At 43.8% G+C, this 27,614-nt stretch overlaps 1 protein-coding gene across 1 annotated transcript in view; it reads right to left on the minus strand.

The window, feature by feature from the left end:
- The window catches only part of ALK (ALK receptor tyrosine kinase), a 364,842-nt gene that overhangs the window by 209,971 nt on the left and 127,257 nt on the right, over positions 1 to 27,614 (minus strand). Inside the window, exon 4 of the mRNA XM_038750862.1 lies at positions 26,400 to 26,601. Within this exon, the coding sequence (XP_038606790.1) occupies positions 26,400 to 26,601 (202 nt within the window). The remainder of the gene's footprint in view (positions 1 to 26,399; positions 26,602 to 27,614) is intronic.

Consider the following 27,614-nt stretch of genomic DNA (forward strand, 5'->3'; position numbering starts at 1 on the left):
CACAGTCTCAATCCCCATTTTACAGATGAGGTAACTGAGGCCCAGGGAAGTGAAGCGACTGGCACAAGGCCACACAGCAGACAAGTGATGGAGCCGGGATTAGAATTTAACACCTTCTAATAATAATAACAGTAATGGCATTTATTAAGTGCTTACTATGTGCAAAGCACTGTTCTAAGTGCTGGGGAGGTTACAAGGTTATCAGGTTGCTCCGCGGAGGGCTCACAGTCTTAATCCCCATTTTACAGATGAGGTAACTGAGGCACAGAGAAGTTAAGTGACTTGCCCAAAGTCACACAGCTGACAATTTGCACAGCGAAGATTTGAACCCATAACCTCTGACTCCAAAGCCCGGGCTCTTTCCTCTGAGCCACACTGCTTCTGACCTCTAGGCCCATGCTCTATTACGCCAAGCTGCTTCTTGTACTCTCCCAAGTGCTTAGTAGAGTGTTTTGCACACAGTAAGCTCTCAAAAAATATACGATTGAATGAATTGAATGAATGAATGAATGAATAAATGCCACTTGGCTGCTATAGGAATCTGGACAAGTCACTTAACTGTTCTGTGTTTCAGTTTTCTCAACTGTAAAATAGGGGCAAAAAAGCTGTTTTCCCGCCTGCTTAGACTGTGAGCCCCATGTGGGACAGGGACTACATCCAGTCTGACTACATCGTATCTGCTTCAGCGCTTAGGAGGATGCTTGACACCTCCAGAGTCCCTACCTTGGAGTTTAGAATTTAATGGGAGAGAGGGACCCAAATTCCTTATCAATAATGAAAGCCAGTGGGAGAACAAGGATAAAGCGGAATCGACAACAGGATGAGATAGCTCAATAAAGTTGACTGTACTGACAAACAGATAAAAAATAATTATAAAGAAAGAAAAATATACATGTTTGCAAGAGCTGGGGTTAGTACCCATGTCTTTTGAGTACCAGACCCATGCCCTTTCCATTAGGCCACACTGCCTCCACTGCCATTAAACAGAAATGATCACTGCAATGGGGTGTGACATTCAAAACCCATGAAGACACAAAACTCAATCAATCATATTTATTGAGCGCTTACTGTGCGCAGAGCACTGTACTAAGCGCTTGGGAAGTACAAGTTGGCAACATATAGAGATGGTCCCTACCCAACAGTGGGCTCACAGTCTAGAAGGGGGAGACGGAGAACAAAACAAAACATATTAACAAAATAAAATAGAATAGATATGTGCAAGTAAAATAAATAGAGCAATAAATACATACAAATATATATACATATACACAGGTGCTGCGGGGAAAGGAAGGAGGCAAGGCGGGGGGGGATGGACAGGGGGAGGAGGGGGAGAGGAAGGAGGGGGTCCAGTCTGGGAAGGCCTCCCCTTCCCAATTTCTGACTCATTTGGTCTTTAACAGTTCAAAGTGCAAGTTTGCTAATTTGTGCCCAACTCTTCTTCAAATCCTGGTCCTCACCAATTGAATGACCGCAACTTTCATCCCACCCTCTTGCCCCTGTGAGGTGGAGATGAGAGTGCTGCTCTGAGAAGTTAAAGCCCGGAGATGCTGATGGAGCTCAGCTTTCACTCTGATATACTACGTGACCCTGTGTCTTGTTCTCCTAAAAGCAAATGGGTGGGAGGGGACTGCGGGCACAGAGTTAGGAAAATATTCTGGGAATAATGATTCCACTTTAACGAACATTTATTGAGCTCCAATCAATCAGTGGTAGTTTTTGAGCATTTATTCTGTACAGAACACTGTACTAAGCACTTGGGAGAGTACAATAAAGCAGAGTTGCCCCAAAAGGGACTCCTTTCCTCTTCTCTCATTCTGTATGCTGCCCTGACTTGCTCCCTTTTTTCATTCCCCTCCCAGCTCCACAGCATTTATGTACATATTTGTAATTTATCTATATTAATGCCTGTTTCCCCCTCTAGACTGTAAGCTTGTCATGGGCAGGGAATGTGTCTGTTATAATCATAATGGCTTTTATTAAGCACTTACTATGTGCAAAGCACTGTTCTAAGCACTGGGGATCAGGTGATCAGGTTGTCCCTTGGGGGGCTCACAGTCTTAATCCCCATTTTACAGATGAGGTAACAGGCACAGAGAAGTGAAATGACTTGCACAAAGTCACACAGCTGACAATTGGTGGAGCCGGAATTTGAACCCATGACCTCTGACTCCAAAGCCCGTGGTCTTCTCCATTGAGCTACGCTGCTTCATTTTACTGTACCCTCCCAAGCACTTAAAACAGTGCTCTTCACACAGTAAGCACCCTAAAATGATATGGGTCAAGAAAACAAGGCTCTCAAGTCTTATCCCTTGAAAGATGGCAGATAAATGAAGTCAAATACAATTCCAGCAGCCATAAAAAGAAACAACTGCAACTCCATGTGGATTCTCTGGGAGATCATGTTTGTGCCCAGGCTCTTTTCATGGATTTCAGAATAAACTCAAATAAAGGAAATCATCTCTCTAGAACAAATCTTGTTTCCAATAATCTTTGTCTTTCCTTTTCATCTGAAAATTTGAATCAGGAACAATGGAGGGCTTCCATGGAAAAAGATCCATTTCCCTTTTTAGAGGAAAATTCCGGAAGTGGGGCAGGCTGCACTTAATGAGCATGGTGACCCATATGTTTAGTAGTCCTTTCACTCCATATAGTATCAATGGGTTTGATCTTTAGTTCTGGTGCCCCGAATCTGTTCCTCTTTGAAAAGAATGGATCACGGGTCACCACAGGTTTTGAAGGTTCATTTCATAGATAGTGTTCAAAGGTTGTTGAGTCAAAGGTCGCTATTAATTGCTTAATGCACCCATCAGATAATGTGCTCTGTAACAATTATTTTTTGGGCAAATGTGGAAGTTAAAGGCTTAAAGTAGGTCAACTGAGGGAGGGGGTAACTCAGGGAATGGATAATAGCATCAGCTGTTGGACACTACTTTCCCAGTCTGGCCCAGACCAGTTATTCCTGTTTACAGAAGACCCAGTGACTGCGGGAGTTCAAAGGGGGAAGTGCCACTACTGTTGTGTGACCTCAAGTAAGTCACTTAACTTCTCTGTACCTCAGTTTCCTCACATAAAATGGCGGTAAAATGCCTGTACTCACTTTTGCTTAGACAGTAATCACTTTGAGGGAAGGGTCCAACTGTCAGTGCCCAGTGAGGAGGCAGAGTTGTTCCCCAATTAAGGAGCCATAAGCTTTCATTGGTAGCCCCGGCTCTTTCCACAAATCAGTCAATATTTTCTCAAGTGAAAAGGTTTTTAAAACTTTGTTGCATTCAAAGTGCTTAAGAGGTCATTCAGATGAGCAGCTTAGTTTGCACCAGGAGAAGCCCTGTGCTGTGACCATGCCTCTGTGCCCAAGACCTCACTCGTTACCTGCTCAGCTGATTTTTGGGTCAGGAGGGAGGAAGGGGAGTTTGAGAAGATACGTGACTTCCTCACTTGTCATTCCAAAAAAAGACCCATTTCTCTCAAAAGTTTGAACATCTGGAAGCAGTAAATCAAACACCCCCTTGTCACCTCTCGCATACCCCCAACCCTCTGTCCCGTGGTTGAGCCCTCCCACCAACAGAAATTAAACACTGGCTATCTTGAACTGAAGATCTACAGTGAAAGTGATTTCCTTAGTGGACTGATCCAAAACTTAATAACCATTGCTGTCAGCAGGTTCTTCCCTAAGCCCTTTATGCTGCCATTTTATCCCACTTCCTCCCTGTCCTGCGGAGCTCTGAAAGAGCACAGTAAAGCCTCCTAACTACTGTCTATAAAGCACTTTAGCTCAGCAAACACTAGAGACTAGAGGAGTGCAGAGTGATTTCCATCCCCACTCTCACTTTTATTGGACTTAGGAAAATACCAAGCAAACATGTTCTGCAGATTTCCTTTAATCTATCCACAAACCTTAATCCTACTTCCCCTTCTCCATTTCACATTCTCAGCAGTGAATTAAAACCGCTTTGGAGCATGTCTCCATAGGTTCGGCTCAAGCTTTGGCCAAAGATCTGGGGCTGTGTCTTACTTCCTGTTCATCCTCTCTGGTCGTATCTACCCACCAGGCCCATGCAGATGGGGATCCTTATCAGCTGGGGCATTCATTCAATCATACTTATTGAGTGCTTACTGTGTTCAGAGCACTGTACTAAGCGCTTAACAAGAAAGTGGAGCCCCAGAATGCAGAGGGACCTAGGCCACTGAATTCACACTCCAGAACTTGGAGTCTGGGGACCCTGTTTACTTGTTGTCTGTCTCCTCGCTGCTAGACTGTGAGCCTGTTGTTGGGTAGGAATTGTCTCTATCTGTTGTCTAATTGTACTTCCTAAGTGCTCAGTATAGTGCTCTGCACACAGTAAGCGCTCAATAAATGCGATTGAATGAATGAATGAAAATCCAAGCTTTTGTACCTGCCCCTGTGGGCAGGAGGGATGGTGATGCTACCACAATCCCTCCAGCCAAAGGATGATCTAAGAAGCAAGTTGATATTTACTAATAATTATGATGGCATTTGCTAAGTGCTTACTATGTGCCAAGCACTGTTCTAAGCACTGGGGGGAATACAAGGAAATGAGGTTCTCTCACATAGGGCACACAGTCTTCATCCCCATTTTCCAGATGAGGGAACTGAGGCCCAGAGAAGTGAAGTGACTTGCCCAAAGTCACACAGCAGACAAGTGGTGGAGCTGGGATTAGAACCCACGACCTCTGACTCCAGAGCCCAGGCTCTTTCCACTGAGCCATGCTGCTTCTCATATTTGTGAAGCATTTGGTTAGAAGCAGTGTGGCTTAGTGGATAGACCCCAGGCTTGGGAGTCAGATGGACCTGGGTTCTAAGCCCGGCTCTGCCAATTGCTTGTTATGTGACCTTGGGCAAGTCATTTCCCTTCTCTATGCCTCAGTTTCCTCAGCTGTAAAATAGGGATACCTGCTCTCTCTCTCTCAACTTAGACTATGAGCCTCATGTGGTATAGATACTGTCAGGCCTAATTAACCTGAACCTTCTCCAGCCCTTAGAACAGTGTTTGACACTTATTAAGTACTTATATACCATGAAAACAAAAGGAAAAAATAACTGGCACAGGAGACTATGAGGGGATATATTGGTCACTCACATATCTTCAGATTTCATAATCTGTGACATGATCCATCCTAATGGCTCAGAGAACTGAGCAGGGAGTTATATGGAGCTGTTGGAGTTTTGAAGATGTTGCTACCTTTGGGAGGTTTTATTGTTGTTTGGGAAGGTGACATAAGACTGAAGTATGTTGAACAATCCCTCCCCATTGTAGCGGACCACCTTTCTGGGTGGTCATCCTCAGGGACTGACCCTGTTTTCTTCTCTTTTGGCACCTGTATCTTCTCCAGAGCCTTTGCTAAAAGTCACCCCATTTCTGGGTACTGGGCACCAGCTGGTCTGTCTTCTGTCACAGCTTTAAACGGTTATGTCATATTGTCTGAGATTTTGCTTCATTATAGCTATAAAACACCATCTTATGTCCTCCTTAATTACATTCCTCCACTGTGTGACCCTGAGCTAGTCACTCCGCCAATTGTCAGCTGGGTGACTTTGGGAAACTCACTTAACTTCTCTGTGCCTCAGTTACCTCATCTGTAAAATAGGGATTAAGACTGTGAGCCCTCCATGGGATAACCTGATCACCTTGTAACCACCCCAGCACTTAGAACAGTGCTTTGCACATAGTAAGCACTTAATAAATGCCATTATTATTATTGTTCTCTGTGCCTCAGTTTTCTCATCTGTAAAACGAGGATTCAGTATCTTTTATCAGGTACTTACTGTGTGCAGGGCCCTGTACTAAATTCTTGGGAGAGTACCATATTCTCTATATGTCTTCTGGGAGATAAAGGGAGAATTGAGCTGAATGTGCTCCCTTGCCTTTTCTCTCCTCTGCAAATGCCAGAGAAGACATTGCAGAGGAATCTCGTTTTCCTTAGCCCTTTTCCTCTTTCCTCATTAAAACAAAAAATATTCTACAGTTTGATACAAAGGTTCCATAACTGAGGTCTTGAAGTACCATCAGATTTCAGTCCCACCTAGAAACGAAGGGGGCAATTACCTGCCAGAATGTCTTGCTAAGGGCGACTGAGAAGCAGCATGGCCTAGTGGATAGAGCATGGGCCTGGAGTCGGAAGGACTTGGGATCTAATCCCAGCTCGGACACTTACTGCTGCGTGATCTTAGGTAAGTCACTTAACTTATCTGTGCCTAAGTTATCGCAACTGTAAAATGGGGATTTAGACTATGGGCCCCATGTGGGACAAGGACTGTGTCCAACCTGATGAGCTTGCATCTACCTCAGCGCTTTGTAAAGTGCCTGGCACATAATAAGCTCTTAAAAATACCATAAAAAAATAAAGAAAACAGAACATCCATGAGGCCTTCTCCATGGCAAAAACTCAGGGCCATTTTAGATCACAGAGCTAAATGTTCATATTCCCTTGAAACAGAACCACAGCACTCTCACCAAATCAATTCATTCTGTGGTGAATCGGATGCAGTTTTCCAAGTGTAAAAATGTCTGACAATTAAGGGCGTCAAGAAGCAGAGCTGGTGATGTGATGAGGAGAGAAAGCAAAGCAAGATGATTTGGGGATTTTGCAGCTGAAACTCCTCTCTGGCCCAGCAGATTTTCGAACATCAGTGGTAAACAAAGGAAGGATTCAAGAAAAACATTTTTGTCTGCAAAAGCAGCTTTAGGGTTTTCCTTTTAGAGGGAAAGGCAGCAACATTTCCCAGAAAGGCTGTCCGAGGATTTGGAGGACAACAGCAGAGCAACTGAGAGCTCTTCAGCTGAACGACCCTTGAAAGTTGAACCACTTTTCAAACTCAGACTCCAGGAATGCCTTTACCCACTACTGGATACCTAGCCACTTGGGGTAACTGACATTGTAGTTGAAAGTGGGACAGTGGGAAAGCAGCACAAAAGAACAGGCGAAAAAAGGAAGAGTCTAATGAAAATGACAGGGTGGGGAGATCACAAAATCCAAATTGGGGAAAAACACATCCTTTTAGCTTTTAGGCATTTCAGGTGGTCGACGAGTATATATTGAGTGTGTCAAAGCCTGGATCATCACTCCTTACTGTGCTGGGCAGAACGAGTGCGGTAAATAGATGCTAGCAGGACTCACAAGCAGCTGCTGAATGGAGAAGTGAAATGGGGCCTCTGCAGGCATGGAGGGCAAACATATGTTTTAAAGAAATAGTGAAACAGCCTCAACAATACATCACAGCCGTAGCAGTGGTATGCTGGGGCCTAACCATAACAACTAACAGACAGACCGATTTCGGATGCGGCAGGAGGATGGTTCTCCTCGACCAGCGGCATTGGGAAAATTGTGATTGCAAGAGGCATCACCAGAAAGAGCATTCAAGACAGCACCAGACACGCTCAGTGGAAAATGGGCTAGCAAAGGACTACCTTCTCCCCACATATGGCATGGAATAGATTGCCAGCCTACTTCAATCTTTTCAGCCACTTCCGTCAAAGGGATGCACAGGCCAGATTGGCGGGGGCCAACATATCCCATAGCAGTGTGAGCTTAGCTTGAAGCACACTGGCTTAGAAAAGTTTGCCATCTGGATGGTCCCAAACCTGAATTATTTAAACATATGCTGTTGGGCATTTATCCCAAGGTATTGCCACACCTGGTGGGAGAAGCAGCGTGGCTGAATGGAAAGAGCACGGGCTCGGGAGTCAGACGACATGGGTTCTAATCCCAGTTCTGCCACTTGTCTGCTGTGTGACCTTGGGCAAACCGCTTAACTTCTCTGTGCCTCAGTTACCTCATCTGTAAAATGGGGATTAAGACTGTGAGCCCCAAATGGGACAACCTGATTACCTTGAATCTATTCCAGTGCTTAGAACAGCGCTTGGCACATAGTAAGTGCTTAACATCATGATTATTATTATTAATATTAGATGAAACCAAAAGAGAATGGACATTAGATCCATATTTGGGCCCTGCTTCCTATCCCTTTAAGCTTTTTTTTAAGGTATTTGTTAAGCGCTTACTATATGCCAGGTACTGTACTAAGCTCTGGGCAAAATACAAGCTCATTAAGTTGGACACAGTCTGTGTCCCACTTGGGGTTCATGGTCTTAATTCCCATTTTACAGATGAGGTAGAGAAGTGAAGCGACTTTCCCAAGGTCCCACAGCAGACAAGTGGAAGAGTGGGGATCAGAACTCAGGTCCTTCTGACACCCAGGCCTGTGCTCTATCCACTAGGCTTCACTGCTTCTCTAAGCTTTCCTCCCTTCCTTCCTTGCTGAAGGACCCAGGCAGCAAGATGAGGGAGAAGTGTTGCACAAGCTAGCCTGAAGACATCTGGGATTTGGACTACCAATTCTACTGTGTTGTACTTTCCCAAGAGCTGGTACAAGTTCGCATCACAGTAAGCACTCAGAAAATATCCTTGATGGGTTGATTTTTTTTCGCTTGGTGCCAGCACAATTTCCACTAGCTTGGGTCCTATGGCTTCCAAGATCTGGCTGGGCACATGACATGCTCTGTCACTAGCACTGGGGCTAAAATTCCACAGGTATTAGCATCATCTTTGAACCCAAGGGTGTATGCAACCAAGCCATTATAGTCCCCTGTTTTTAGCAGTCTTTTGAAATAGTGCTATTGGATTTTAATGCTGGTATTACTTACTGGGCTTTCTCACTAAGATAATGCTAAAAGAAGTTAATCTCGGCTTCAGGTTTTCCCTTCCCTTTCCTCTGAAGTCATTTCGACTCACCTGGTAACAGTTACTCAAACCCAAGTCAATTTAACACTAGATAATGACATATGGGTTAGCAAAAGTAACGGAAGGCCTGTTAGCCAAGAGTGCTGTTTTGCTGAATGGGATGTGAAAGATATTACTTTGAAAATAAGTTTAGTACTGTATTTACTTGCGTAAAAAAAATCTAATTCAAAATCTTTCATTATTGGCAGTTACACTGCTACTTCATCATGCAACATATTCATTGTTTGTTTCAACACTTTTTTAATATATTCATATTGTTTTTCTCAATTTTGTGAAACTTGGGGACACATTAATGCATTTTGCCTTATTTCCTATGGGAAGCTACACTTTGTTTAGGGTTTCTGCTTAACACTCTATTTCCACGGACCTAATTAAGAACACTCATGGAGCAGTACCAAGAACCTACTGATGCTTGTACTTAGTGAACTGGGCATATGTCAAAGCATAAATCTGGAGGCTCAGTCTTTTGGATCTCACATATGCAGGGCAGTTTGATGTTCCCAGGCATTACAACCTATTCCTGAAGGAATCTGGTTGATCTCCCTGATTTCCTGATTTAGAGAAGCAGCATGGCTCAGGGGAAAGAGCATGGGCTTTGGAGTCAGAGGTCATGTGTTCAAACCCCAGCTCCGCCAATTTTCAGCTGCGTGACCTTGGGCGAGTCACGTAACTTCTCTGTGCCTCAGTTCCCTCATCTGTCAAATGGGGATTAAGACTATGAGCCCCTCGTGGGACAATCTGATCACCTTGTAACCTCCCGAGCGCTTAGAACAGTGCTTTGCACATAGTAAGCACTTAATAAATGCCGTCATTATTATTATTATTTCACCACCCTAACCAATGATCAACTCTACTGTACTTTCTGAAGCACTTTGTATAGTGCTCTGCACTTGTTTAAACACTCAATAAACACCCCTCTAGACTGTAAGCTTGTTGTGGGTAGGGAACATATCTTCCAACTCTATTATATTGCATTCTCCTTAGTGCTTAGCACTGCTCTGCACACAGCGCTCAATAAACACCACTGATTGATTGAAGTACTAATTGACAGTACAGAAACAGCATGGTTTAGTGGAAAGAGCACAGACCTGGAAGCCAGAGGGCCTGAGTTCTAATCTAGGCTCTGCCACTTGTCAGTTGTGTGACCTTGGGCAAATCATTTAATTTTTTTGTTCCTCGGTTCCCTCACCTGCAAAATGGGGATTCAAGGAGAAGCAGCGTGGCTCAGTGGAAACAGCCCGGGCTTTGGAGTCAGAGGTCATGGGTTCAAATCCTGGCTCTGCCAATTGTCAGCTGTGTGACTTTGGGCAAGTCACTTCACTTCTATGTGCCTCAGTTACCTCATCTGCAAAATGGGGATTAATAATAATAATAATAATGATAATGTTTGTATTTGTTAAGTGCTTACTATGTGCCAAGCACTGTTCTAAGCACTGGGGAGGTTACAAGCTGATCAGGTTGTCCCATGGGGGGCTCACACAATTTTAATCCCCATTTTACAGATGAGGTAACTGAGGCACAGAGAAGTTAAGTGACTTTGTGAAGTTAAGTCACAAAGCTTACAGTTGGCGGAGCACGGATTTGAACCCATGACATCTGAACTCCAAAGCCTTAAGCGCTTAGTACAGTGCTCTGCACACAGTAAGCACTCAATAAATACAATTGATTGATTGACTCCAAAGCCTGTGCTCTTTCCAATGAGCCACGCTGCTTCTCTGACTGTGAGCCCCCTGCGGGGCAACCTGATCACCTTGTAACCTCCCCAGCGCTTAGAACAGTGCTTTGCACATAGTAAGCACTTAATAAATACCATTAAAAAAATACCTGATCTCCCTCCTTCTTAGATTATGAGCCCCATGTGGGATCTGATTATTTCGTATCTACCCCAGAATTTAGTACAGCGCTTGGCACATAGTAAGTGCTTAACCAAAAGCACAATTATTATTACAATCCTTGGCCTCACCCCTCATAGCCACTTCAAAATAGTTATCCAATCAAACAGCGGTCCATTGAGGATTAGTACTCAAGAATAAAGTGCCTAAAACAGTCCCTTCCAACAGGAGGGCAGAAGCTTGAATAGATCAGTAGGATGCTGTAAGCTCCTTGCTTGCAGGGATCATGTCTACCAACTCCACTGGATTGTACTCTCCCAAGCGCTTAGTACAGTGCTCTGCACACAGTAAGCACCCAAGAAATAAATACCAGTAAAATCGAAGTTTGGATGTGAATCGCCAAGGACGGGAGAGTAGGACAAAGCAGTTGGCAGTATAAAAGAAAAAGGTTAGGAATGCAGGGAAGAAGTCGGGAAGTCTGCGGGTGGCAGACAAACTAACTCGAAGAGCCTGGAGTGAAATATCTTAAAGACCACTGATTGCCATTTTCTACTGTAGAGGAAAATTTACTGCAAAGAGAAAAAATAATGGAGGAAATATTTAAGAAACAGTTGGAGAGGTGGTAATTGAAATTCATCCTGACTTGTCTGAACAGATAAAAAGCACAACAGGGGCCAGTGTGGTTAAGTGGGGATGTAAAAATTAGTAAACTATACAGAAGGAGGCTTGAAAAAAACAACAACTTAGAAGCCTCAGGTGGGAGAAAATTGGGAGATCCATAAAATAAGCAGAAGCAAATTGCCAAGATAATCAGAGAGGCTGAAAAGACCGCAGAGAGGGAGCTCGGAGGATATTGCCATCATCCATAAGGAGTCCTACACAGGAACTCCCTTTGATACACCTGAAAAGCACTTATAGTTTGCCCAGAGGATGGAAAGAGCTGTGTAGGTTACCTGATAGTGAACAGTGGTCTGAATCAGTTTCATGTTAATTTTCCAAGGGACCATAAATTCAAAAGCGAGAGCAGAGAACATGAGCCTACCTATATGTTTGTATGTTTCAAAAAGCTAATTCCAGTATGGAATAGCATATGATGATGATGGTTTTTGTTAAATGCTTAGTACGTGTCATGTTCTAAGCACTGGGGTAGATACAAGCAAATCAGGTTGGACACAGTCCCTGTCCCACATGGGGCTCCCAGTTTTAATCCCCATTCTACAGATGAGGCAATAGAGGTCCAGGGAAGAAAAGTGACTTACCCAAGGTCACACAAGCAGAGAAGTGGCTAGGATTAGATCCCAGGTCCTTCTGACTCCCAGCCCAGTGGTCTCTCCAGTAGACCACTGTATGTTAGGCCTGGCTGGATAGGAATATCATTCAGCTCTGGGCTCTGGTTTGCCCAGACCCAACTTTCTGTAGGCTGACATGTGGTTTATGAACCCACTGATAACTTATCCGTGACTAGCAGCCCTATCACCCCACCTGTTCTCTCTACCAGGCCTGGATGCTTCCAATAATTTATGCTCTACAAAGGAAAATTCTTTTTTGAACTCATTCACTCTGCTCTCCAAGGTCTTGTTGTCTTTTAAATAACATCATTTCTACTTGGCTCTGAGGATAATGAGTTTTACTATTATTTTTAATAAATATTACTGCTCATTCTTACTGGCCAGATTAACGTGGTCTTGAAACATAACAACAACTTAGTCGTTAATCAGGTACACAATTATTGTTACTGTTTGTGAGAAACAGCGCCTGGCTATGTGATGAGTATTCTGTTAGCACCACCTTCTGAAGCGAGGTTGGTGTATAATGAACTCCTAATTCCTTATGATGCGTATTCCATTGCTAGAACGATAATTGGCTAAACTTTGCTATTCTATTCTGTAGCTCCATCATGTGCCCTAGATTGGGCTACCACTCAGCCAAAACGGCTGTCCATTCTCTACTCCCTACACCCAGAGAGGCTATTTATATTTCTGTTCCAATTCTATCAGTGACCAAACAGTTATTATAATAATAATAATAAAAATGGCATTTATTAAGCACTTACTATGTGCCAAGCACTGTTCAAGTGCTGGAGAGGTTACAAAGTGATCAGGTTGTCCCACGTGGGGCTCTTCATCCCCATTTTCCAGTTGAGGTAACTGAGGCACAGAGAAGTGAAGTGACTTGCCCAAAGTCACATAGCTGACAAGTGGCGGAGCTGAGATTTGAACCCATGACCTCTGACTCCAAAGACCGTGCTCTTTCCACTGAGCCACTCTGCTTCTCTATCAGTAGTTTGATGCCCAAGGGAGCCCTCATTCACTGTGCTTGGTTGAACTGGATTCTTTCAGGGCCAGAGAGTGCATTGAGACCAAATTTCTGAGTATATTTTGCAAAGCCTTTGAAACACTAAATCCCATGGTTGATCCAGTTCTTAACCAAGGCTCTGGACCTTGAGGAAATTCATCTCTCTTAGGAAGAGATACTGGCTGCACTCCAGAGGTTTAGAGGTGGGTTGTTACCAAGAGACAAAGAGGTTTAACTGGGAGGGGTGGAGCAGAATACAGCACAAGGTAGCTCCTAAGACCAGGCCCAGCACAGGATTGCTGCGAAGCAGCACCAGAACTACCACTACTAATCATAAACTCTCCCATCTAAACTGTTGGTTATAGTTCCTACACTCCTACCTTTCCCATTTTTTTTTCCCCCAAAACAGAGTTTATAAGGGAATGAGAATTCACAGTTTGGAATTATGCTCAGTGAAACACTGCCAGCCTTTGAGGGGTGGATGTTCAATGGGGTCAGCTGGCCTCTCAGACTATGCTTTCTCCGAAGGGAGGGAGGATAATAATAATGGTATTTGTTAAGTGCTTAACTGTGTGCCAGGCGCTGTACTAAGCGCTGGGGTGGATCCAAGCAAATCGGGTTGGACACAGTCCCTGTCCCATGTGGGGCTCACAGTCTCAATCCTCATTTTACAGATGAGGTCACTGAGGCCCAGAGAAGTGAAGTGACTCGCCCAAGGCCACACAGCAGACAAGTGGCCGAGCCGGGATTAGAACCCATGACCTACTGAGTCCCAGGCCTGGGCTCTAGCCACTAGGCCATGCTGCTTCTCGATCAGGATAATTGGCCTGAGCCCCGGGCCTCCAAGCAAGAAGTAGAACTATTCAGTGTTGGACCATTTCCCCTGCCACCCCCCAAAACAGTGCCGGTTTCCTTGAGGAGCAGTTTAAGGGTGGAACTACTGCACTGGTGAGGAGCTCTTCTCTTTAACCTTTCCCTCCCTTGGACCTGTAGCCCCCAAGCTTATCCCCCAAAAAACTACCAAGACTGTAAATTCACTGTAGGCAGGGGAACGTGTCTGCCAACTCAGTTTTGCCGTGCTCTCCCAAGTGCTTAGTATGGTGCTCTGCACATAGTAAGTGCTCAATAAATACCACTGGTGATGATGATGAGAATGATGATTTAAAAAGAAAAGAAAACATAAATATGACTGGAATGAGGTGCAAGCAATACATATTAACTATAGTAGTTACTTAACTATAGTAGGTAGTAGTTACAGTAGTTCCCTTCTAGACTGTGAGCTCGTTGTGGGCAGGAATGTGTCTGTTGTTATATTGTACTCTCCCACGTGCTTAGTACAGCACTTTGCACATAGAAAGCTTTCAATAAATATGATTGAATGAAGAATTCGAGCCTTGTTGCCTCTGTACCATCGGGGGCATCCTCAGTGTCCTGGCACCGAGTCTCAGGTAAGGGATGATCATCAGGCTCACTCCAGAGGGAATGCTGACTAAGGAGTACTAAGCGCTTAGTACAGTGCTCTGCACACAGTAAGCACTCAATAAATACGATTGATTGATTGATTGAGTGAGTGAAAATGTCTGAAGGAGACCATGTGTGACTTCGTGGAAAGAACATGGAGCTTGGAGACAGGCAACCTGAGTTTGAGTCCGAGCTCTGCCACCAGCCCACTGTGTGACCTTGGCCAAGTCCCTTAACTTCTCTGGGCCTGTTTCCTCATCTGTAAAATGGGGATATGATAGATTGTAAGCGTTATTATGTAAAACAGGGACTGTGCCCAATTTCAAAACTTTGTAACTACCCCAGTGCTTAGCACATAGTAAGGGCTTAATAAAAAACATAATTATCATTACATCTGCCTCGGTTTTCCCATTTTAACATAATAATAATAATAATGGCATTTATTAAGAGCATACTATGTGCAAAGCACTGTTCTAAGCGTGGGGGAGGTTACAAGGTGATTAGGTTGTCCCAAGGGGGGGCTCACAGTCTTCATTCCCATTTTACAGATGAGGCCCAGAGAAGTTAAGAGACTTGTCCAAAGTCACACAGCTGACAGTTGGCAGAGCCGGGATTTGAACCCATGTCCTCTTACTCCAGAGCCCATGCTCTTTCCACTGAGCCACGCTGCTTCTCATACCTTTATGGGTTTGAAATCCCTTATCCCTGCTTGGTTCTGGGGGAAAACATTTTGATTGCAAGATTTAATCTGAATGTAATGGCTGGGCTGATATAATTATCATAAACAGTAATACTGATAATGAGAATAATAATAAATATAATTGTTAAGTGCTTACTACATACCAAGCATTTTGCTAAGCACAGGGGTAGATATGAGATAATCACAGTGGACATACTGTGAGCCACACATGGGGCTCATAGGCTGAACAGGAGGGAGAAAAGGTAATGAATCCCTATTTTACAGATGAGGAAACCGAAGGACCAGAGAAGTTAAGTGCCTTGTCCAAAGTCACACAACAGACAAGTGGCAGAGCCAGAATAGAACACAGGCCCTCTGGCTCCCAGATCTGTGCTATTTTCAGTAGGCCACGATACTTCTCAATCTTTTATATAAATAGCCGGAAGGTCTCGAGTGCCCACATATTTGGAATAAGCAAGAGTTGTAACGTAATGCTTTGTATTTGCACAGTACATTACCAAATGCTTCACAAACATTAAGCTCATTTCCGAAGTGGAGAAACAAACACTGAAAGTCAATTTCTCATCCTATGATGGACTAGAGATATTTTCACCAACGGCCTAATGCAAGAACTAGCTTTTCACCTGTTTTCTGTTGGGGGTGGGAGCAGCTTAGACTCAGCCAATACAGAACATGGCAATAACATATATCAACTCCAGACCAAGCGGAAGGTGTTTAGGGCTTTTGTGTCACTGGGACGCCTACATGGTTGGAGGGTCTTGGCCAAACTCTAGATAACCCATTCAGCTTCCCCAGCACCACCTTCGAACCCTACTCGACACCAAATGGTAGGACAAGGTCACCAGCAATGAGATCCTGGAATGCAGTCGGCTTCTAGCAACCCAGCTCTGCCGGATAGATCAGAGGAGCGGAATGTTTGACAGCAGGAGACCAAAGCAGCCGTTGAATGGAGAACTGAAAGGCATCCCTTGCAAACAGGTAGAGCAAAACTAATGGCTTAGGGACAGTGAAACAGTCTTGAACAGGTCAACAGAGCAGTGGGAGATCACTGCAGCATATATGCCAGCCTCGTGGGCAGTGATGGAGAAAGGGTTTATTCTCTTCAAGCAAAGACCTCACCCAAGTCAGGATGCCCAGGGTCAAACTTGAAAGCAGACAAACTCCTTTGGGATGAATGCACTCCTGCATCAAAGAACTCTCTTTATGTGCAACAATGTGGAAGGGTGTGACAGTAGTAGTGGTTTCTCTCTAGCCCCACCTGAGCCCCAGGAGGAATGATTAATTTGAATCTACCACATGCTTAGAACAGTGCTTGACACATAGGAACTATTTAACAAGTACACTACAATGATAATATTAATATGGTTATAATCATCTCACCATTGGCAGTTTTGAAAACTAAGTACAGCTCTCTCTGCACACATATGTATAGAGAGAAAGAAAGAAAACTGTGCACCTATCTCAGATGTGCGTATAGTCAGAGCATTGTAGAGGCCTGAGAGATCACTGCTAATTCTTCCCAGTCCCTCTCTCATCATCATCAATCGTATTTATTGAATGCTTACTATGTGCAGAGCACTGTACTAACCGCTTGGGAAGTACAAATTGGCAACATATAGAGACAGTCCCTACCCAACATTGGGCTCACAGGTACAAACCCAGTGACCATTCAATCAATCAGTGGTATTTATTGAGCATTTACTGTGTGCAGAGCCCTGCACTAAGTGCTTGGGAAAGTACAATATTCTAGACCCAGTAGACCACCACAATCCCTGCTCACCAGGAGCTTACAGTCTACAGGGGAAGACAGATATTAAAATCAATTACAGATAGGATAAATAAATAGGAGAGTATAAGTACATCCCTCAAAGTAATCTTCCTAAATGCTACAGCTTTGCAAACCATCGAATAAGACATATCAATTCAGTTGAGAATTTCCTACTGTAAGTTTTCCTCCTCAAGTCTTCTTTTTAGTGCTATTCTAAATACATAAATTTCCATTTCCTAAAATATTTGAACATTTCAAAGCTTTTCCCAGCTAGTCTGCAAATGTAACAAATCATCGACAATTAAGTGACTTACGGTTTATGATTTAACGTGGGAGTTGACCCAAGAAATGACTGAAGCTGATTCAACAATGATCTTGAACTCTACTTCTAGTCCCAACCTAAATTCTATTTCTTACCCTAAGTGTAACTGGACAAACTCACATTCTTACTCTAAAATGGTTTCTAATTCCTGCTCTACCCCAACTCCTATACTAACCACAACTGTAGCCCTCGCCTCAACTTCAGCCTTAGCTTTTACACCGTTCAAGCCCTAATTTGCACTTTGGAAATGGATTTTGAATGAAATTTAACTCCTGATATTGTTGATAATGGGAACACTGGTGAATCATGACACTCCTACTGTGTGAACTTAGAGAACTTGCATGATGATGTCTCTCTCATCTCCAAGTCCATCAGCGAAATTCTATCACTTAATATAGTCCTTCACTGCCCTAAGGGAGTGGTGAAGCTCAATTAAATCTCCTCCAGAACAAAAAGGCCCATTTTTTAGCATATTTTACTCTGAGAAACCTATTTTTCATTACCATATTTGCCTGGATGTGCTGTTGACAAGCTGAAGGGCTTTAGGTACATACAATTCTCTGAAATTCCCAGTTACAAATCAGCTTAGGATCCAGGGCAACTTGAAAAAGACTCTACAGAGCCCTCACCTGTCAAGCCTCTAAGGCCAAAGTTAGCAGTTCTTTCATTTATTTTTCTTGACATCCATCAACCAAAGCCATCATGAATAAAAGTTGTATCTGCCAGAAGAGAAGTTGTCTTTGGCATTTAGGGGCAACCTTCAGAAAGCAGGTGCAGCCTGATAGCTGCGCCTTGGGCCAGAAAAAGGACTGCGCCGTTATCCCTTTTAGAATAATAATAATAATTACGGTATTTGTTAAGCACTTAACTATGTGCCAGGCTCTGTACTAAGTGCTGGGTTTTTCATATTCTGGTCACTGCTCTGCAGCCTCCATTTTACATTAGAATTCTTACAGGGCAAAACCAGCTCTAAGAGTCCTTTTGGAAGGTTGAGCTGAGTGGAGAGATTCTCTCTTCTGGAAGAGAACAGTTGCTGGGACCCTTTCTCCACATCCCTCCACCACAGCCTGGAACTCCCTTCCTTTCCATATATGCCAGACCATCACTCTCTCCACCTTCAAAGCATTACTAAGGTTACATATCTTCCAAGGGGCCTTCCCAGATTAAGCCCTCTTTTTCCCGGCTCGCTCTCCCTTCTGCTGCATCTACGCTCCTCCATGTGTGACCTTTGGATCCCTGATATTCTCCTCACTCTCAACCCCACAACACTTATGTACATATCTTTAAATGATACATTATAAATTATTTATTCATATTAATGCCTGTCTCCCCCTCTAGACTGAAAGCTCATTATAGGCAAGGAACATGTCTGCTAATTCTATTGTATTGTTCTCTCCCAAGTACTTAGTACCATAGGGGAACTAAGGTACAGTGCTCTGCACATAGTAAGCACTCAATGAATGTGATTGATTGATTGGCGGGGGGAACTCGGGGACTGGAGATGCTAGGACTGCCCCCTTTATCTGCTCTCCTGGAAGTAGCTAGTAGTTGCAAAAAAAAACCAGCTATACAGTGGCCTAGTGTATTATTGATCCTCAAAGTATGGTCTTTATAAGCTAGCAACAGTGGCAATGACATAAATACATGCCAGGAATAAAATATCAGGGTAAATATACATACCAATTAGGGCTCCAAGTCTATTGGATATATGCAGATATATTGTATTTGGTCAACTAGGCACTAAGGGATGATTCCCTTGGGGGTTTTCAAAGCCAAAATAGTAGAAAGCCTGGAAATCAACCCGACTTCCACTGGGATGGGGAGGGGAGGGGACTACAAGACCAGCATGAGTGATGGATTGTTGCTAAGCCTGGGCCGACATAACCTAGAGAAGGTTAAAGGGAAAGAAGGCTTAAAAAGCTTAAAGACTGTAACAGTTAAACAACTCATTCATAACAGGGAGGGGAAAGAGATCCCAAGCACTAGAATTTCCCCCATACTCTTGTTTTCTAAGGACCTTGGGCTTTGGAAATAGGGACATGGAGTCAAGAGGAACTGCTCTGGAAGAATAAGAATATTCAGATAGATTTCAGGGACATGGAGAACAGGGAAATCTGTAAATAAGTTTGAAGGGCACCTTGCAAATAATGCCAAAGTTAATAACAATAGAGTCTTCAAATATACCAGAAGCTGGCTTCATAATGACGGTGGGCCAGGATGAAAAAGGAGGTAGATGAATGGCTCATTGAGTTCTTTAGTTGGATTTTGGCCTCAACTGATAAACTAGGTGTAAATAAACCACCAGGGCCAAATGCCTTTCACATAAGACTTCTAGAAGGAACATGGAAGGGAATTTATTCATTCAATCGTATTTATTGAGTGCTTACTGTATGCAGAGCAGAATGCAAGGCACTTCTGTTTTGGAAATCATGCAACCTGTCTTTACATATGGCCATTGTACCAGGGGACTGGTGGGTATTCAATCTATAACAGGGGCTGCAGAGGCAAGTGGTAAAACTAACATCTATATCTGGAAAATTAAGTCTGTCTAGTGATATTTAGGATTAGTGAGCACTTAGAAAAACACAACTTGGAGGAAAGACAACATGGCTACTGTGAAGGGAAATCAGGATTCACTAAGGTACTGTAGCTTTTGAAGGAGTCAGCACATACAAGTACAACTGGATAGTATGTACTATACTACAACATATAGTACAACTATGATACAGCACACATACTACAACTGGATTTTCAAAAGGTCTCCATCTGACTGATTGAAAAACAGCCACAGATAAATCATAGAATGGGGCAAAGGTTCCCTCAAAGCCAAAAATAACTGGCCAGGAAAGAGGATGGAGAAGCATAAATAATTGGATCCCCCAGGATTGTGAACTGGGACCAGTTTCATTTAACCTCTTAATAAATGACCCGGAAAAGAAGTTCGCAGTGAAATTTCCCAAATGTGCAGAGGATAAAATAATTCAAAAAGACCTCAAAGAGGTAAGTGACCTCAAATGTGAGCAAATGTGAGGACATATTTTGAGGAAAAAAATAATTCAAATTGTAACCTGATGATGGGCTCAGTTTGTGGCTCAGAAGAGAGTTTGGAATTATTACTGACCTTTTAAATTCTTGGTCCAATCAGACCAATCAATGTGCAGAAGCAGCCAAAAAGCCCAACCGAACATTAGGCATCATCAGAAAAGGGATAGAAAACAAAACAAGAGACGTTGTTTGATCCTCAACAAAACCATTCTCAGTTTACCCTCGGAATGCCATGTGCAGTTCTTGACTGCCACATCTTGGGAATGACAAAATGGAGCTAGAGAAGATACAGAAAATGAAATGCAAGATTACTGGGGGAATGGCGAAACTTTCTGAGACTCAGAGGTGGCATCCGTCAGTTAGAAAGATACCCTGAGAGGGGTCATGACTGAAAGCAAGAAATTCAGGGAAGGTATGGACATGGTGGACGTGCAATTATGTTCTGCAAATCTCACAACCAGGACAAGGGGTATCTCCTGAAGGTTTGCATAGGAAATTTCCACCCCTTTGCATAGTGCTCTGCCCACAGTAAGCACCCAATAAATACCATGGATTGGATGATTTAAAATAAACAGAAGGAAACATTGGAAAGCAGAATAGCCCAGTGGCTAGACCATGGGCCTGGGAGTTAGAAGGGCCTGGGTTCTAATTCTGGCTCCTCCACTTGTCTACTGTATGATCTTGGGCAACTCACAACCTTTCTGTGCTTAAGTTACCTCATCTGTAAAATTGGGATTAAGACTATGAGCCCCATGTGGGACATGGATTATACCCAACTTGATTAACTAGTATCAACCCCATCACTTAAGTACAATGCCTGGCACATAGTACATGCTTAACAAATACCACACACACACACACACACACACACACACACACACACACACAAAGTTGTGTATGCAGAAAACATTAATAGGTTCAGTTGGGGATTGGATAACCAATAGAAGAGAGATCCAAAATGGGTGACGAGTAAGTGATAATAGATGGTACAATCCTTGACATTAGAATTGATATAAAGACATAGATCCACTAAGAGTTGTTTTGCTACTGGCAAACAGCGTGGCTCAGCACGGCTCAGAGCACGGGCTTTGGAGTCAGGGGTCATGGGTTTGAATCCTGGCTCTGCTAATTGTCAGCTATGCGACTTTGGGCAAGTCACTTAACGTCTCTGTGCCTCAGTTCCCTTACCTGTAAAATGGGGATTAACACTGTGAGCCCCCCGTGGGACAACCTGATCTCCTTGTAACCTCCCCGCGCTTAGAACAGTGCTTTGCACACAGTAAGTGTTTAAGAAATGCTATTATTATTATTATTATTATTATTATTATTATTGTTGTTGTTATTAAAGGCTGACCTGAGCTAAATGACGCATTGGTGTAACCCAGTAATAGAATTGCTTATTTTCTTGTGTGACCTGGTACGCTTCCGTCAATGGCTTCACATGTAATTCAGATGGCAGATTGCTGAACACCTTAGTTTGATAAATGCAGGGAAGAGCAGACCGGAACTATTCCTAGACCAGCATGCTATTCAAGCCTAGAAGGGTGAATCCAGGGATATTTTTTTGAAAATTACTATTAAAGTTTCTGACAATATATTTTACTATTTAAAAAACACTAGGTTTTTATGGTATTTGTTAAATGCTTACTATAAGTCAAGTACTGTACTAAACATTGGGGTAGATATGAGATAATTAGGTTGGACAACATCCATGTTCTACCTGGGGCTCACAGTATTAGCCCCATTTTACAGATGAGGAGACTAAAGCACAGAGAAGTTATGACTTGCCCAAAGTCACACAGCAGACAAGTGGCAGATCTGGGACTAGAACCCAGGTCCTTCTGACTCCTGGGCCTGTGCTCATTCCATTAGGCAATGCTGCTTCTCAAATTTTTGTGAAAAACCACCGTGACCATTGAGAACCTAGCACACATTTATTACCATGGTGTTGAAATTAAGGACAAAGGATTCTGGCTGAGTCCATAGATGACTTTGAATGGGAGGGAAAAGCCAGCCTGAATTAAATCACGGTCACACCGTCACTACAGTGCATCGGTTTCGATGACCTATCCCCTTTATTAGCGCTTGTCCACTTAAGGGTTGGGAGGGTTTTGGTCAAAGATTCAGAGCTGTCCGGCTGTCCAATATTGGCAGGCTGGGGGTTTCTATCATCCTACTGTAGACCACTCAGAACAAAGCAACAAAATGGCACTGAAAGCATTAAATGTCATTTCACTTGCAAGTGCTCTTTTGGGTTGTTTCCCGGGTTCAGTCTTGACTCCTTTCCTTCCCCAACAGTCTCCCACTTCAACCCGGCTCCAATGTGAGCATCAGTGAAAAAGGCCAAGTTTCAAACAAATGTTAATTGAAACATTTTGCTCTGCCACATCCCTTTTTCACTCTCACTGCCAGCCTAAGAAAAATGACATTTAGGAATCAATTGGGGACCTTTTCGTTGTATACTTGGGTTTAATCAACCACTAGAAACCCAACTGACATTAAGTAGAAAGATCTCGCAACACCCCATGCAAATTGGGCGGAAATGGCCCTGGTTCAGAGAAATGCCAAGGAGGCAGAACTAGAAATCAGGTCTCCTAGTAGACATAAATAATGTAGAGCTTACCAATTCTGTTGTATTATGCTCCCCCCAAGTGCTTAGTACTGTGCTCTGCACACAGTAAGTGCTCAGTAAATACCATTCTTGATAGTGTTTATTGAACACCCACTGGCACAAGGCACTTGGGAAGTACAAAACAAAGTAGTGAATCAGTTCCTTGCCTGCAAGGGACTTACACAGAGAAGAAGAGTGGTAAAGGGAGAGAGTGTAAACTGGGAATCAGGGGACCTGAGTCCTAATCCATTTCATCCTCTTGAAAGCAATGGAGAGATTGGGTCTGATTGGAAATCAAGGCCCTTATTTAAAAAAAAAATCAATGTTTTTTTTAATGGTATTTGTTGAGTGCTTACTATATGTCAAACATTATTCTAAGACCTGGGGTAGATAGAGGATAATCAGCGGCAACACAGTTCCTGTCCCTCATGGGGTTCCAGTCTAAGTAGGGGGGAAAACAGGTACTTAAGCCATGGTTATCCATCTCCACACCCCACTCTCCTGCTCCCCACATTTCTCTCTAAGCATATTAGAATCCCTTGGGAACTCCAGGACTGCCCCACTCTTTCAGCAGGAAGCTTTCAGAAGAGTGATAAAAGTAATTAATAATAATTGTCGTATTTGTTAAGCACTTACCATGTGCCAGGCACTGTACTAAGTGCTGGGGTAGATACAGGCTAATCAGGTTGGATACAGTCCCTGTCCCACATGGGGCTCGCAGTCTTAATCCCCATTTTACAGATGAGGTAACCGAGGCACAGAGAAGTGAAGTGACTTGCCCAAGGTCACACAGCAGACAGGTGGGATCAGGATTAGAACCCAGGTCCTTCTAACTCCCAGGTCTGGGCTCTATCCACTAGGAAGTGCTTAATAAATACCACAATTAGCATTATTATCTGAAACCTCAATTGCCTTGCTCTATTTACCCACCCAGGGGTCAAGAAGAAATTGACTTGGTCCTGGTTTACCCTGCTGACTTAAGATGAGGAAAATACACTCATTGGTTGGTGGTCTTGCCTTCAGTCTGCGATAAAGATATGCATCCCTTACTGGCTATTTTGGCTCTGCCATTAGAAATCCTGGGACCCTTAAAATCTTAAAAACTTTGGACTTGGTTTAAATGATGAGCACCTGGCAGTCCCATTGTGCTCAATTCTCCCATTATATATCTCCCCTCTGAACACCACGTATTGCTTTGTCACGTTTAATGAAAGCCTTGGGCACAAGCTGTCCTTTAGGAGAAGCCGAATGCAGGAAAGCAGACATTCACATATTGGAGATAAATTACACAGAGCAGAGAATAAGGCCTGAGAAAAGTTCTCCAAGGCGCTTACAGAACAAAGGAAAATTACCATTCAGACCACTGTACTGGCAAGGCCCTTGCTTTTAGTGTCCCTTGATGTCATTTAAACTCTCTAGTTTGGAAGGGAGAGCTGTCTGATATGGCAATATCCTCTGTCCTTCTAATGTCACCGCTGAAGCTAAATAAGCTGGGCACATCAAGGTGGCAGTTCGTGCCCCACGATTTCAGTAAGTCCTGAACTCAGGGGTTAAAAAAAAACTAAACCAACACCTGAGAACAAAGCAGCTGCATGGTGATGGTTATGATACTTGTTAAGTGCTTACTATGCATCACACACTGTACTAAGTGCTGGCATAGAAACAAGTTAATCAAGGTGAACATAGTCCCTGTGTCACATGAGGCTTTCAGTCTTGCTTACAATGTGTCAAGCACTGTACTTAGCGCTGGGATAGATAGGTTAATGAGGTTGGACATAGTCTAATTAGGAGGGAGAAGAGTGCTTCCTAAAACAGATTATTTCCCAATTCTGACAGTCATTTCTGAGCGGTTGGAGGTAGTTGCTGCCGCCACCATTGTCACACATCATCTAACACCGCGTGCTCACAACTCCATGTGTTCCCTAGGATTGTGTAGCATTTCCATCGCCATTATTCAGCCTCTTCATAGCTAGCCTGTTTATAGCACCTTCTTCCCTGGTTGCTACCAACCTGGATGGTTGTGTTTGCAACGAGACTGATCCCATAATCTTCATCTCCCATGACAGAATGAAGCCAGCAACACTTGGAATTATAATCTGTCATCATTACTGCATTAATACTATCCTCTTCTGCTGCTGCAACAATGAACGCAGGGCCACAAGGCAGCCTTCAACCCACGCCAAAGAGCTCTGGCTCTGGTCAACGTTAACAAGCAGGGTAGTAAAGCACAAAGGAGCATGGGCCTGAAAGTCATAAGACCTGGGTTCTAATCCTGGCTCTGCCACTTGTCTGCTAGGTGACCTTGGGGAAGTCACTTTACTTCTCCGCGCCTCAGTTACCTCACCTGTAAAATGGGGATTAAGACAGCGAGCCCCATGTGGGACGTAGCCTGTGTCTATCCAAGTGCTTAGTACAGTGTCTGGCACATAGTAAACGCTTAACAAATGGCATAAAAAAAACAGAATAGACAATGAATTCCTTTCACAGCCTTCCTGGGTCCCCTCTATTCTGACTTTAGTTTGACACCTACAGATGTTACTCCTAAATGCATGCTGGGAGCATGGGAGATGACCATCTCAGTTTTTGAAGGTCCTCTCAGTGCCACCTTTAGAATTCATTCAGTTCCTTCCTTGTTTAGTCCACCCAGATTCTGCAGCCTGTCATCTCACAGAATGGCTGGCAGTGCCAGAACTTGGGAAACACTTTCCAGAAAGCACCATAATCTCCACAGATTTGTGCCCAGGCAGGATTTGTCTCCCTTTCCCTTTCTGTGGTTTTCTCCTTTGTGATCACGTGAGCGTTGCCTTGGCTGACACTATAAATCCACACATGTCCCTGAATTGATCACCAAGGGAGAATATTGTCTCCTTCTGGGAAACAAACGGCCTAAAAAGAGTGAAATTAACAGTTTCTTTGATTGTAAAATGCCTTCAGAATATGATCGTGCACCAGAATTGCTATACATACCCTACTTTCATGGAGGGTTTTCGCTTGGAAACCGGACTTCCACAGCAAAAGAGCAGCTGCTTTGGAAAGAGACCCAATTCCAGATAATTGCTCCTGTGAAACAGCAGGCAATCGAAAGAGGAGGTATTCCCAGACTTTTGAACACAGAGAGGAGCTTTGAGAAAACAGCCAGAGCCCCACAGGAAGCTCTCCTAGTGGCAAACAGCCGATTCACCTTGCTGAGTTCAGGCGTGAACTTGACTAGCTTGTACCTACCGCAGTGTTTAACACATAGTAGGCACTTAACTACCATCATCATCATAAATTTCCCGTTCTAGGAAGGCCCAAATGCTAAGACATTTAGCTCCTTTAATTTCTGGCCACTTCCTTTGGCTTTGTCTGTACCGCGGGAGATGAAGTGCTTTCTGTAACTGCTTCTTATCTACCCAGGGCAACATCTGTGCCTCTGAACCTGAGTAAAGTCGCCAGTCGAGGAAGGCACCAGGAGCCACTGGCAAAGTTGGTGGTGATGGTTCAACCTGGACCTACCCATTAAAAGAACATCCAGTGTTTTGTGCCAATTTCAGACACCTTGGGAGGATCGACGTCAAGGAGTGATGCTTCAAACCGAAACAACCAAAAATGGGAAGAGGACCTACCCGGATCCTTCTGTAGTCGATTCCAGCAGCATCTCCTTGCTGCCTTCCCCGTAGGGCAGAATCTGGGCAACGTATCTTCCTGTGGATTGGCGTGCAGTGTACACAGACACCTCCAAGATGCAGTGTTCGCTGTGACTTCTCACCCAGGGGCTCAGAATGGAGTGCTGGGTGTTTTCTGAGACGTTGAGGAAGAGGAATGAGCCTAGAGAGAGACAGAGAGAGAGAAGAGAGGATGAGTCTCAGAACGCATTTAGCCGGTGGTCGCCTCTTGCACTGAGAACCTAAGTACAGCCTAAGTCCCCTGAGTGGGCCCTGCAATTATATCCAGTGTTTTAGGTTTCTTCTTTGGAAAGGAGGAAAATTACGACGTGCTTTTGTTTTCTGATCAGAAACGGGAACAACAGCTCCCAGAAATATAGGGAAACAGCAGCAACTTTTATTATTATTGGTTTTTTTAAAATGGCATTTTTAAACACAAATAATGCCAGACACTATACTAAGCGCCTGGGTAGAAACAAGTTAATGAGATTAGACACAGTCCCTGTCCCACGTGGGTCTCAAAGTCTTAATCCTCATTTTACAAATGAGGTAACTGAGGCACAGAGAAGTGAAGTGATGCGTCCAAGATCACACAGCAGACAAGTGACAGACTGGGATTTGAATCTTTTGGCAATCCCAGGTCAGAGCCTCTTCCCTAGGCTTCCAAGATCTCTGATTTTACCCTCAAACACACCCTCTTTGCTGTTGCTTCCTACTCGGCAGGATCAACCTTGGGTGACAAAAAACAACTCTGTCAATGCCAGCAAGTGACAGAGAGGCAGCGTCTGGAAAGACCCTGGGCCTTGGAGTCAGAGGACCTGGGTTCTAATCCTGGCTCTGCCATTTACCTGCTGTATGATCTTAGGCAAGTCATTTAACTTCTCAGTCCTTCAGTTTCTTCATCTGTAAAGTGGGGACCTGCTCTTTCTCCCCCATAGACTGTGAGACCCTTGTGGAAGAGGAACTAGTGGCAAGAGCCCGGGCTTGGTCATGGGTTCTAATCCCGGCTCCGCCACCTGTCTGCTGTGTGACTTTGGGCAAGTCACTTAATTTCTCTGTGCCTCAGTTACCTCATCTGTAAAATGGGGATGAAGACTGTGAGCCCCACGTGGGACAACCTAATCACTTTGTATCTACCTCAGTGCTTAGAACAGTGCTTGGCACATAGTAAGCACT

This window comes from Tachyglossus aculeatus, chromosome 9, assembly GCF_015852505.1.
Source record: "Tachyglossus aculeatus isolate mTacAcu1 chromosome 9, mTacAcu1.pri, whole genome shotgun sequence".
Lineage (NCBI taxonomy): Eukaryota > Metazoa > Chordata > Mammalia > Monotremata > Tachyglossidae > Tachyglossus > Tachyglossus aculeatus.